Source organism: Ursus arctos, unplaced genomic scaffold, assembly GCF_023065955.2.
Source record: "Ursus arctos isolate Adak ecotype North America unplaced genomic scaffold, UrsArc2.0 scaffold_28, whole genome shotgun sequence".
Taxonomy (NCBI): Eukaryota; Metazoa; Chordata; class Mammalia; order Carnivora; family Ursidae; genus Ursus; species Ursus arctos.
The window spans coordinates 11,005,286-11,019,532 of record NW_026622963.1 but is presented as its reverse complement, the minus strand read 5'-3'; the positions used below and the strand labels follow the sequence as shown (position 1 = coordinate 11,019,532).

The 14,247-nt window shown below is 37.1% G+C and overlaps 1 protein-coding gene across 20 annotated transcripts in view; it reads left to right on the top strand.

Annotated features, from left to right (window-relative positions):
* HMG20A (high mobility group 20A) overlaps positions 1-14,247 on the top strand; it is a 75,979-nt gene that overhangs the window by 26,016 nt on the left and 35,716 nt on the right. For 8 of the 20 annotated variants that reach the window (XM_057303670.1, XM_044392038.3, XM_057303668.1 and 5 more), the window contains 2 exons: positions 520-592; positions 1,400-1,501. The exons of 7 other annotated variants lie outside the window; for them this stretch is intronic. In XM_057303670.1, coding sequence (XP_057159653.1) covers positions 546-592; positions 1,400-1,501 — 149 coding nt within the window. In that variant the 5' untranslated portion in view covers positions 520-545. Of the gene's footprint in view, positions 1-519; positions 593-1,399; positions 1,502-1,645; positions 3,413-14,247 lie in introns of those variants that run through there. 5 more of the 20 variants (XM_057303673.1, XM_026478578.4, XM_048221609.2 and 2 more) reach the window with 3 other exon arrangements.

The following is a 14,247-nucleotide window of genomic DNA, read 5'->3' as shown; positions in this document are numbered from 1 at the left end:
TTGTAATTTTCCAAATTAAACCTTTTAAGGAGATGCCAAGCCATATTAAACTCATAGTCATGGACTATTTTCCCATAATTAAATGGGATTTTTGTATGATAATTGCAGTGTATTGTCATGTAATTGTATCTGGAAAAATAACAGAGTATAAATTGAATTAACCATACATTTCTAGCCAATAGTAGAATTTCTCATTATATTGCTGTATAGTAGAGAAGGACTAGAAAGTCACAACACTTCTTTTTCTCGGTATCAGAATGTGTCCGTTATCTGCCAGGAAGGTGAACCTAAGCTGTGCTGTGTGGTATTGCACTCACAAGGAAATGTATTATTGTTTTAAGAGTACAAGATGCTTTCCCTGGTCTCCTGGAGTTTCAGACATTCATGTGTTAAAGTAAACACTGTTCTATAAAATTGAATGAAGAATTTAAATGAATTTTTTAATATAAAATGCTGAGTTCATAAACTGTGCCCTCATGCTCTTCCTGCAAGACATGTTTGCTCTTCTTTGCCCTGTAGGCCTAATTCTGAGAGAGAAAGAGAGAATGAATATATCACTAGAAGTTCTCTCTGAGGCTCCTTTCAGAATCAGGTATTAACTCCTCTAATGGTATATTTTCTGGAGAGGGGAGTGGGGAGAATCGGGTCAAAGAGAATTTTAGCTTTATGTGTAGTCAAACCTTAAAAAAGAAAGTATATTTATGTATGGTGTGTAAAATTAAAATTGAAGTTTAAAAAGCCTATGATTCTTTTTTTTTTAAGATATTATTTATTTATTTGACCCAGAGAGAGACAGCCAGCGAGAGAGGGAACACAAGCAGGGGGAGTGGGAGAGGGAGAAGCAGGATCCCAGCGGAGCAGGGAGCCTAATGCGGGGCTCAATCCCAGGACTCTGGTATCATGACCTGAGCCAAGGCAGAGAAGGCAGACGCTTAACAACTGAGCCACCCAGGCACCCCAAAAAGCCTATGATTCTCGATGGCACTTTCCTCTTTCTTTAAAGTAACATAACCATATGACTGGATGCTGGGAAGTTAAAACAAAAAGTAGAAAGTAATTACTCATAATTCCACCACCCTAACATAATTACTTTGAGCATTTTGGTGTGTTTTCTTCCAATATTTTTTCTTTTGTATCTGGTCTTTTAATATAATTATAGTCTGTATAGTATACTTTCTCAAATATTTCATTGAAAACTTTGTAACATGATTAGCAAGAAGAGTTTTCACATTCTTTTATTATTTGTAGAGCACGTAAAAAAATATTTATTTGATCTTCACCCGTCGTTTTGAGTTAAATGGAGACGGTATTAGCCCCATTTTACATATGAAGGTATTGAAAGCAGATAATCATGTTAACGCCTCTGCTTCGTGATCTAGTGGATTTCTGTTCTTGACAGAGGTAGCTGCGCTAACACAAACAAGTGGGTGCACTTAATGCAGAAAGAAGAGCTCTTCATTCCGCACTGCTCCCTGGGACCTAGTCCTGCCTTACTGGACAAGTGAGTCTTTGAACAGCAGTAAGCAACTCTGGAAATACAAATTTGTCAAATTTTAGTAAGTACACACCAAGAATCTTTGAGGTGATTTAATTAGTGTGGTTATTCCTCAGAGTTACAGATAATGTGGTCTTATTTTTTTCAAAGATTTTATTTATGTATTTATTTGAGAGAGAGCGAGCGAGCACAAGCAGGGTGGCAGGGAGGGTAGACGGAAAGGGAGAAGCAGACTCCCCACTGAGCAGGAAGCCTGACATGGGGCTCCGTCCCAGGACCCCAAGATCATGACCTGAGCCCAAAGCAGACGCTTAACCAACTGAGCCACCGAGGCACCCTGATAATGTGGTTTGTTTTTTTTTTTCCCATTATGTTCAGTTAGCCACCATACAGTCATCATTAATTTTTGATGTAGTATTCAATACTTCATTAGTTGTGTGTAACATCCAGTGCTCATCACAACACGTGCCCTCCCTGATACCCATCACCCGGCTACCCCATCCCCCTCCACGCCCCTGCCTTCTGAAACCCTCAGTTTGTTTCCCCTTTTTCACCTAAAAACTAAGGAAACGAGGGACGCCTGGGTGGCTCAGTTGGTTAAGCATCTGCCTTTGGCTCAGATTGGGATTGAGCCTCATGGCCCGCTCCCTGCTCAGTGGGGAGCCTGCTTCTTCCTCTCCCTCTGCCTGCTGCTTCCCCTGGGTATGCTCTCTCTCTGTCTCTGATAAATGACAGAAAGAAAGAAAGAAAGAAAGAAAGAAAGAAAGAAAGAAAGAAAGAAAGAAAGAAAGAAAGAGAGAGAGAGAGAGAGAGAGAGAGAAAGAAAGAAAGAAAGAAGAAGAAAGAAAGAAAGAAAGAAAGAAAAGAAAAGAAAAGAAAGAGAGAGAAAGAAAGAGAGGAAATGAAAAGAAAAGAAAAGAAAAGTGAAATGGGTAACTTAAAATAAACCAGGAAGATAACATCCATCCATTTGGTCAGAAGTGCCTGGGTGGGTGAGAGCCTAGAGGTTCTCTGTGTAAAGGGCAAAGCCTTATCATAATTGGGTAGGGTATTTAAAGGAACAATGTTCCTAGGAAACTGTGCTTCTGGAGCATTAAATATGTCAAAGTTGAATTCAGGGACCATTTGATTTACTTTCTGACGTCCTGAGCATTGTGAAGATATAAGATTTAAAATCAAGATATAGAAATATAATCATGTTTTAAATTTTCTCCTTTTCAGTTGAAACTGTTCTATTAAGCACATCACAATTATGTCTTACTTGTTTCGTGAGGAAAACTGAATTTCATTTTATTGTTCAAAGTAGTGAGGACTATTACTGCTTGGCCTCCCTGCAACTAAAGTGTTTTGGGTTTTTGTTTTGTTTTTCTTCAACTTTTGGCTGAAGAAAAATTCCCTACTACCCAAAGCTCTCTGTTTCTCTTTTAAGAATTCTTCCTAGGAAGAGAATTTAATTTGTGAGTTGATTAAAATGAACACTTTGATGGAGTCTCTTTCCTTTTTTTTTTTACACTATAGTTTTTATAAATGATCTGCAATTTTCCTTCTCATAACGTGTCATCTTTTAGTATTCATCGGCTTTGAAAGGGTAAAAGGTTTGGGAGTTGCTGCCTGTAATAGAAAGGAACATTCTTTCCATCTCTTCTTTGCAGTCTTGTTTCGCAGCTGCAGGTTTGAGCTGAAGAGAACAGTGTAAAATATAAGAAAATAGAGGAGCACTGTTCCTTGAACCAATAAGGACCCTTCCCCTAGAACTGTTAACTAGTAACTTTTTATTTGGGTCAAAATAGTAGGGACCTTTGTTTCTTCTGCCCTCTCATTCATTGCTTTCCTCAGATTCTAGGCTTGAACCATTTTGTTTTAGAGCAAGAAAGGAATCCTGTCTACCTCCCTGATATGAAACTAGATTCCAAACATGTGAGTACCCTACGCTAAGTGTTCCTTCCCAGGAATTTACTCAGCTGGTATTTTCTGCTGCCTTCAGATCTCCAGTGCATCTGTGAATTTATTATGATAATGAGCAGTTAGCTGGTCACTCCATCTGTTCAATTCATCTGTCTCTTCCCTGTTTTTCTCATAGATTTAAGTAAATATCTTTACACACATCAGCTACAACCTTTACATTTTTTTTACTGTTTGTCCATCTGTCCCGCACTACGTCATGAACTGTAAAAGGAAAAGAATTTCTTGTCAGTCTTATTTAGCTCTGTCTTCAATGCATATCATAGTTACATATAATAAACTGTGAAAGCTTTATTTTTCAGCTTTAAAACTGATTTCAAACTTGTTTAAAACTCATTTCCCCTCTTGATAAACATAAAATTCCTCTATTCTAATATACCCTCCATGAGAATCACCAAGAAGTAAGTGAAAAAATATACATATGTGTCTTCACCAAACAAGAACATTAACTTTCTGCGCTTTGTATACTTAATTGCTTTGGTTTTCCAAATGTAAAATTAGATTATAACATTGCATATTGTTGAAAACACTTTTTTTTTTTAAAGATTTTATTTATTTATTTGACAGAGATAGAGACAGCCAGCAAGAGAGGGAACACAAGCAGGGGGAGCAGGAGAAGAAGAAGCAGGCTTATAGCAGAAGAGCCTGATGTGGGGCTCGATCCCATAACACGGGGATCACGCCCTGAGCCGAAGGGAGGCGCTTAACCGCTGTGCCACCCAGGCGCCCCCTGTTGAAAACACTTTTTTGTCTATCATATGGCCTCCTACTGGGAGTATGCCCATTATGGTGTTCCTCTTCCCCACCTTCCTCCTACCCTTCAACCCCCCACCACATACACACCCACCTTTTTACTATTTCATAGTACCCAAGTGTCCCAGGAAATTGTTTGACAACATACTCTACCCAGAGAAAGTAATGCCAAGTTTTATTGGATTACTTTAACTCTTAGTTCCAGTACTAGGCCGGAAGTTATCTTACTTGGGCAGTTATCTCCTTGTTTACTAATAATAAAAGCAGTGCTTAGATAGCCTATGTAGGAAGGGCCACTTAGGACCCACCGTTGCACCATGAAGAAACCAGAGAGGTGGACTGTGAACTTAAAAGGCAACACCCTTCTTATAAAATGACAGATTTTTGCTTTGGAAGAGGTAAGTATTTTGCCTGTGTTATTGCCGTGCTTTACACCCAATATGAAACACTATTTCTAGAGGTTTGGGGTTTTCTTTTTTCTCACAACACATTTTGTGTCCTAATGAAAACAGTTCTCCATCAGGGTTCCATTGTGGGGGGGAAATTCACGTACAGTAATCAAACTGTCTAGAGGGAGATCTAAACAGTGCTCAGTTTCTTTAGATGATCTAATACTTCCAATGTTTTTAAGAGAAAATATCTGACTCAAAAGTTTGTGAAACTTTTACTTCAAAAAATCACAAAGATGGATGATTTATGTTTGTTTCTAATTCTGGCCTCTTCTTCCCACTTCTTGTTGTTTGAGAATAGTATCTCTAGACCAAGGACCGTAACAGACTGTAAAATTCTATAAAGCAAATCTACATACCGCTTGGCACCAAGCACAATCTTGGTCACACAGTAAAGGTGCTCAACAAATCCTTGTTGGCGAAATATAAACTCTACATGCATCTGCGTTAAATGAGACTGGATTATTTCCTTTGTGGCCCCAAAAAACACTGTACAATATTTAACTTCACAAAAATTGCAAGTAGTGTGTTGTTAGTATAGCCCACCCTTTATCACTAAATAGGTTATGAGTCTACAATTGAAATATATGCAGGTCACAGCTTATAGATTTTAGTCCTAATTTTTTTTTCAGTTACTCTGACCTGAGAAATTGGTTCTTCAAAATCAAGAATCTAACCGCTTCTCACCACCGCCACTACTGCCACTGTGATCCAAGCCGCCATCATCTTTCAGATGGACTATTGCAGTAGATTTCCAAATGAACTCCTTATTCCACCTTTGACCCTCTCTGCTCTTCATTCTGTTCTCAAAACAGCAGCCAGAGTGGTCCTTTAAAAATGTCAGATTTACTAACGTGTGTCATTTACTCAAAACCTCTAGTGGCTTCTCATCTCAGAGTAAGAAGCCAAAGTCCTTACTATGACTCACAAAGCCGTATCCTGTCTGATCCCTAGTCGGCTCTCAGACCTTATCTACTGTTCTTGCCCCTGTTTCTGTGCAGCCACATTTGCCTCCTTCAGTCACATTCAGTATCCTCCTTAGCACTGGCTGTTCGCCCTGCCCTGACCCCTGTACCCTCACATACATGCATCGTTCTCCCCTTCATTTCCTTCAGGCCTCAGTGAAGTCTTTCCTGGCCTCTATTTAAAATTCCAGACACCCTCTTCTCTTTAACTCTTCCTGGCCTCTTTACTGGCTCTATTTTTTTCTTAGTACTTGTCACTATGAGACATTATTCATTTTACTTTTTTTTCATCTTTTTTTTTTTTTTTGTCTTTCTATCCCAGTGTACTGTAAGCTGTGTGAGAGCAGGGATTTTGGCCTGTTTTGATCACTACTTGTATCCCAGTACATAGAAAGTGCCTGGAATGTTAGATACTCAGTAAATATTTGTCAAGTGAATGAATCCATTTCTTTATTGTTTAATTCCTACACTACCGGGACTCCTGGGTGGGTCATTCGGTTAAGTGTCTGCCTTGGGCTCAGGTCCTGATCCCAGGGTCCTGGGATCAAGTGTTGCATCGGGCTCCCTGCTCAGCAAGGAGCCTGCTTCTCCCTCTGCCTACCTCTAACCCTGCTTGTGCCCCTGCCCCCCCAACAAATAAATAAAATCTTTTTTAAAAAATAAAAAATAATAATTCCTACACTACCCTACCAACATTTTTTAAAATTAATAATAGGGGCAGCTGGGTGGCTCAGTCAATTAAGCAAGCATCCAACTCTTGATTTCAGCTCAGGTCGGTCTGAGGGTCTTGAGATCCAGCTCCACACTGAGTGGGGAATCTGCTGGAGATTCTCCCTCTCCCTCTGCTCACACTCTCTCTCACTGAAAAAAATCTTAAAAATGTATATATATAAATTAATAATATTTATACTTAGTAGTAGCCTAGGCTCTAGATTTTAGGAATAGAGAGCCATATTTTCTGCACATCCCCACCTAACCCCCAGCCAGACACATGCCTCCTTGTGCCCTTCTCTTGAAATAACCCTAAGCCTTATATGTATATTCCAGTTATCTCCCCCATACTAACTACCCCACCCAAAAAAGTAAGTATTTCATTATATTTTTCCTTCTCATCTCCCGTATCAAAACCTAAACCTACAGTGACGGGGCGCCTGGGTGGCTCAGTCGTTAAGCGTCTGCCTTTGGCTCAGGGCGTGATCCTGGAGTTCTGGATCAAGCCCCGCATCAGGCTCCTCCGCTGGGAGCCTGCTTTTTCCTCTCCCACTCCCCCTGCTTGCGTTCCCTCTCTCACTGGCTGTCTCTCTCTCTGTCAAGTAAATAAATAAAATCTTTAAAAAAACAAAACACAAAAAAAACAAAACCTACAGTGAAAGAGTTCTTAACTGAATTTCACTTAACTAAACCCCAGTTAACTGCCTGATGGGATTAGCCAGTGTTCTTATTCCCTCTGTAAAATGTATTAATGCCTACAGCCTACTGACTGCTCTTAGCTTAATGTTCACAGCTGGTAGACTGTTCTCTAGTAAGTCTTTGTGCTTTCACCTACTCTGGTTAAATTGCATGCATATCAAAATCAGTTGTATTTATTCTTAAGAATGTTTATAACAGCACTATTTTATTATAAATTGTATAATTATGACATAATAAATATATAATGTTTATGGCAATTTTTAATTAATAAACTTCATGTTTTATAGCAGTTTTAGGTTCACAACAAAATCAAGCAGAAAGCACAAATTTTCCCACATATTCCCTGTCTTCAGACATGCCACAATCTCCTCCACCGTCAACATCCTCAAGCAACGTCATACATTTGTTACAATCAATAAGCTTAATTGACATAATCATCACCCAAAACCCTACTTTACATTAGGGGTCACTCTTGGTGTTGTACCTTCTGTGGGATTTGACACATGTATGATATGTATCCACAATTGTAGTATTGTGCAGAATACTTTCACTACCCTGAAAATCCTTTGCATTCTGCCTATATCACCCTGAAAATCCTTTGCATTCTGCCTATATCACCCCTGCCTCCCCTCTAATCCTGGCAGTCACTCATCTTTTTACTGTTTCCATATTTTGCCTGATCTGGATGTCATATGGATGGAATCATGCAGTATATAGCCTTTTCAGATTGACTTCTTTCACTTTGTAATATTCATTTAAGTTTACTCCGTGTCTTTTCATGGTTTGATAACTCATTTATTTGTAGCACTGAATAATATTCCATTATCTGGATGTACTATAGCTTGTTTATCCACTCACCAACTGAAAGACATGGTTGCATCCAAATTTTGATGTTATGAATAAAGTTGCCATAAACATTCATGTTCAGGTTTTTAGTGGATGTAAGTTTTCGGTTCCTTTGGGTAAAGACCAAGGAACTCAATTGCTGGTAAGAATATGGTTTTGTAAGAAACTACCAAACTGTCTTCCATAGTGGCTGTACCATTTTTGCATTCATTCCCACCAGGAGTGAATAGAGCTCTTGTTCTAAATCCACTTCAGCATTTGGTGTTGTCAGTGTTATGGATCTTAACCATTTTAATAGCTATGTATTGGTATCTCATTTTAATTTTCAATTCCTTAATGACATGTGATATTGAACATCTTTTCATATGGATACTTGCCATCTGTATATCTTCTTTGGTGAGGAGTCTGTTCACGTCTTTTGCCCATTTTTTAAATGAGTTCTTTATTTCTTACTGTTAAGATTGAAGAGTTCTTTGTATATTTTTGATAACAGTTTTTTGTCAGATGTGACTTCTGCAAATACTTTCTCTAAATCTGTGGCTTGTCTGCTTGTCTCCTCATTCTCTTGACATTGTCTTTTTCAGAAGAACAGTTTTTCATTATAAGGAAGTCCACTTTATCAATTCGTTCTTTCCTGGATCGTGCTTTTGTTGTTCTGTCTAAAAAGTCATTGCTATACCCAAGGTCATCTAGATTTTCTCCTGTGTTACCCTATAGGAATTTTGTAGTTCTGCACTTTACATTTAGGTCTCTAGTCCATTTTTTTTTTTAAAGATTTTACTTATTTATTTGACAGAGGGAGAGAGAGAGAGAGAGAGAGCAAAAGCAGGGGGAGCAGCAGGCAGAGGAAGAGGGAGAAACAGGCTCCCTGCTGAGCAGGGAGCCCAATGACGCAGGGCTGGATCCCAGGACCCTGGGATCATGACCCAAGCTGAAGGCAGCCGCTAAACCTACTGAGCCACCCAGGTGCCCCTCTGATCCATTTTCAGTTAATTTTCATGAAAAATATAAGGTCTATGTCTAGATTTTTTTTTTTTTTTTTTTTTTTTTTTGGCATGTGATGTCTGGTTTTTCTAGCACCATTTGTTAAAAGACAATCTGCTTCATTACCTTTGCTCCTTTGTCAGAGATGGGTTGAATATATTTATATGGGTTTATTTCTGGGCTCTCTATTCTTTCTATTCCACTGATCTCTTACCAATACCACACTATCTTGATTATTGTAACTTAATAAAAATGTTTAAGTTAGGTAACGTTGATCTCCCACCTTTGTTTTCCTTCAGTATTGAGTTGGCTATTCTTGGTCTTTTGCCTCTCCATATAAACTTTAGAATCAGCTTTTTTATATTCATGAAATAACTTGTTGGGGTTTTTATTGGAATTGAGTTGAATTCATAGATCAAACTGGGAAGAAATGGCATCTTGACAATATTGAGTCTTCCTGTTCATTAACATAGAATATTTCTCTATTTATTACTTCTTTGATATCTTTCATCAGGGTTTAATAAGTTTTCTTATATAGGATTTAACAGATATTTTGTTGGATTCATACCTAAGTATTTCATTTTAGGAGATGCTAATATAAATGGTAATTTGTTTTTAATTTGAAATCCCACTTGTACATTGCTGGTGAAAGCAAAGCAGTTAATTTTTTTTAAGATTTTATTTATTTATTGAGGGAGAGAGAACACCCACGAGCTGGAGGAGAGGCAGAGGAGAGGGAGAGAGCAGACTCCAAGCTGAGCACGGATCCAACATGGGGCTCAGTCTCACGACCCTGAGATCATGACCTGAGCCAAACTAAGAGTCAGACGCTTAACCAGTTGAGCCACCCAGGCACCACAGAAAGTAGTTAACTTGTAGCCTGCAACCTTGCTGTACTTGCTTATAAGTTTCAGGAGTTTTTGTCAGTTTGTTCAGATTTTCTTCATAGACAGCTGTGTCATCTGTGAACACAGTTATTTCTTCCTTCCCAATCTATATACCTTTTATTTCCTTTTCATGTCTTATTACATTAGCTAGAACTTCCACTGTGATGTTGGAAAGCTTTTGTGGTGGAGGGTGGACATCTTTGCCTTGTCCTTGATCTTACAGGAGAAGCTTCGAGTTTCTTACCATGAATATGGTGTTAGCTGTAGGTTTTTTGTAGATGTTCTTTATCAAGTTGAAGAAGTTCTGTTCCTAGTTTGCTGAGAATCTTTAGCATGAATGGTATTTTATCAAATGTTTTTCTGTATCTGATCATATGGTTCTTCTTCTTTATCCTGTTAATGTGATGGAATGCATTAATTTTTTAATGTTGAACCAGCATTACATACCTGGGATAAATATCACTTGGTCATGGTATATAATTCTTTTTATACATTGTTTGCTTCAATTTGCTAATATTCTGTTGAGGATTTTTACCTCTATATTCATGACAGATATTGGTCTATATTTTTTTTGTGTTTGATGTCTTTGTTTGGTTATTAGGATAGTGCTGGATTCACAGAATGAATTAGGAAGTATTCCCTCTGCTTCAGTTCTCTGAAAGAGATTGTAGGGGATTAGTGTAGTTTCTTCCTTAAATGTTTGGTAGAATTCATCAGTGAACCCATCTGGGTCTGGTGCTTTCTGTTTTGGAAGGTTATTAATTACTGATTCAATTTATTTAATAGATATAGGCCTATTCTGATCATCTGTTTCTTTGTGAGTTTGGGCAAAGTGTATCTTTCAAAGGATTGGTCCATTTCATCTTGGTTATTAAATTTCTGGGCCTAAAGTTGTCCATAATATTCCTTTATTATCCTTTTAATGTCCATGAGATCTGTAGTAGTGTCTCCTCTTTCATTTCTGACATTGGTAATTTGTGTGTTTTCTCTTTTATTCTTAGTTACCTGGCCAGAGGCTTACTGATGTTATTGGTCTTTTCAAAGAAACACCTTTTGGTTTTATAGACTTTCTTGATTGTTTTCCCATTTTCAATTTTACTGATTTCTGCTATAATTTTTATTATATATTATCTTCTGCTTACTTTGGAATTAATATGCTCTTCTTTTTCCAATCTCCTAAAGTGGAAGCTTAGATTATTGATTTTAGATCTTTCTTCTTTTCTCTAGTATATGCACTCAGTGCTGTGAATTTACTTCTAAGCACTGCTTTTACTGCATCCCACAAATATCATAAGTTATATTTTCATTTTCTTTTAATTCAAAATATTTTTAAATTTCTCTTCATTTCTTCTTTGACTCATGTGTTATTTATAAGTGTGTTGTTTAATTTCCAAGTGTTTTAGGATTTTTCCAGCCTTTTTTCCATTACTGATTTCTGGGTTTATTTCATTGTGGTCTGAAAGTAGACATTATGATTTATAGTCTTCTACATTTAAGGTATGTTTTATGGCCCAGAATTTGATCTATCTTGGTGAATGTGCCATGTTGAGAAAAATGTGTAATCTGCCGTTGTTAGATGAAGTAGTCCTACAGATATCAATTGTATCCAGGTGATTGGTGGTGCTGTTGAGTTCATCTACGTCCTTACTGATTTTCTATCTTCTCGAAATATCTGTTTCTTTTAGAGGGGTGTTAAATTCTCCAGCTATTAATTGTGGATTCATCTGTTTCTCCTTGCACTTCTATCAGTTTTTGTCTCATGTGTTTTGACCCTCTGTAGTTAGACATATAAACATTAAAAATTATTATGTCTTCCTTGAGTATTGCCCCCTGGCATTATATAATTCCCCTCTTTATCCCTGATGACTTTCTTTGCTCTGAAGTCTGCTGTGTCTGAAACTAATATAGCTACTCTCTCTTTCTTTTCATTGGTGTTTTATCATTTCCCGTTCTTCCACTTCTAATGTATATGTGTCTTTATATTTAAAGTGGGTTCCGTATAGACAGCATATAGTTGAAACTTGTTTTTCATTCACTCTGACCATCTCTGTCTTTTAATCAGTATATTTAGAACATTGACATTTAAGGTGATTATTCATATAGTTGGATTAATATCTATCGTCTTTGTTACTGGTTTCTATTTATTGCCATTGTTCTTTGTTCTTTTTTTTTTTTTTTTTTTTTTTTTTTGTCTTCCATGCTTTTTCTGCCTTTGGTGGTTTTAATTGAGCATTTTATATGATTCCATATTCTCTCCCTTCTTACCATATCAATTCTATTTCTATTTTTTACTTTTTTAGGTGGTTGCCCTAGAGTTTGCAATATGCATTTAAGACTACTCCAAGTCCACTTTCAAATAACACCATACTATTCATGGGTAGTTCAAATACCTTATAATAGCAAAATACTCCTAATTCTTTTCTCTCATCTCTTGTATCATTACTGTTACTTATTTTACATAAGTGTGTGTGTGTAAGCATGCATAAATGAAATACACTGTTGCTATTATTACTTTAAACAAGCTGTTACCTGTTAGATCAATTAAGAATATGAAAAATAAAGATTTTCATTTTACCCTCACTTATTCATTCTCCAGTGGTCTTCCTTTCCTTACCAAGTTTCTGACTGGTATCATTGTTCTTCTTTCTGAAGAACTTTTTTTTTTTTTTTTTTTAACTTTCAAGTACTACTTTCAACTCTACTTCAAGGCAGGCCTACTAGAAAGAAATCCCTTCAATTTTTCTTTGTCTATGAAAGTCTTTATTTCTCCCTCACTTTTGTAAGATGATATCACAGGGTACAGAAATTTAGGCTGTTGGGGTTTTTTTCTCTCAACACTTCAAATATTTCATTCCCCTCTCTTGATTACATACTTTCTAAGGAGAGATTGGATATAATTCTTACCTTGCTCCTTAGGTTAGATATTTTTAGGGGGCTGGTTTCTTATCCCCCTCCCCCCTCAGGAGATGTGAGTGGATCAATTTTTTTTTATTGTAATTCCAGTGTAGTTAACATACAGTGCTATATTAGTTTCATGTGTACATGTGTTCCATACATTACGCAGTGCTCATCAAGACAAGTGCACTTCTAATCCCCTTCAACTATTTCACCCATCCCCTCACGCACCTCCCCTCTGGTAACCCTCAGCTTGTTCTCTATAGTTAAGATACTGTTTCTTGGTTTGCCTCTCTCTCTCTTTCTTTTCGAAACTTTGCGTGTTTGTTTTGTTTCTTAAATTCCACATGAATGAAATCATATATATATGTCTTTCTCTGGCTTATTTTGCTTAGCATTATACTGTCTAGATCCATCCATGTTGTTGCAAATGGCAAGATGTCATTCTTTTTATACCTGAATAATACTCTGTTGTATATATAAACCATATCTTCTTTATCTATTCACCTATTGATGGACACTGGGCTACTTCCATAGTTTGGCTATTGTCAGTAATGTTGCAGTAAACATAGGGGTGCATATATCCCTTCAAATTACTGTTTTCACATTCTTTGGGTTAATACCCAGTAGTGTGATTATTGGATCACAGGGTAGTTCTATTTTTAACATTTAGAGGAAGCTCCATATTGTTTTCCATACTGACTGCACCAGTTTGCATTCCCACGAACTGTACAAGTGTTCCTTTTTCTCCACATCCTCACCAACACTTGTTTCTTAAGTTTCAGGTTTTAGCCATTCTGATGGAGGTCAGGAGATATCTCATTGTGGTTTTGATTTACATTTCACTGATATCATTGAGCAAATTTTTATATGTTGGCCATCTGGATGTCTTTGAAGAAATGTCTGTTCGTGTCTTCTGCTCATTTTTTAATTAGATTATTTGGGGGCATTGGTGTTGAGTTGTATTAGATCTTTATATATTTTGGATACTAACCCTTTGTTGGATATGTCATTTGCAAATATCTTCTCCCATTGAATAGGTTGTCTTTTAATTTTGTTGATAGTTTTCTTCGCTGTGCAGAAGGTTTTTAACTTGATGTAGTCCCAGTAGATTATTTTTGCTTTTGTTTCCCTTGCCTCAGGAGACATGTCTAGAAGGATGTTGCTATGACCAATGTCATAGAAATTACTGCCTGTTTTCTCTTCTAGGATTTTTATGCTTTCAGGTCACATAGTTAGGTCCTTGATCCATTTTGAGTTTATTTTTGTGTATGGTGTAAAAAAGTGGTCCAGTTACATTCCTTTGCATGTAGCTATCCAGTATTCCCAAGACCATTTGTTGGAAAGACTGTCTTTTTCCCATTGCATATTCTTGCCTATTTGTAGATTAATTGACCATTGTGGGTTTATTTCTGGGCTTTCTATTCTGTTCCATTGATCCATGTGTCTGTTTTTGCCAGTACCATGCCATTTGGATTACAATAGCTTTGTAATATAACTTGAAGTCTGAAATTGTGGTACTTCCGGTTTTCTTTTTGTTTTTCAAGATTGCTTTGGCTATTTGGGGTCTTTTGTGATTCTCTACAAATTTTAGCATTGTT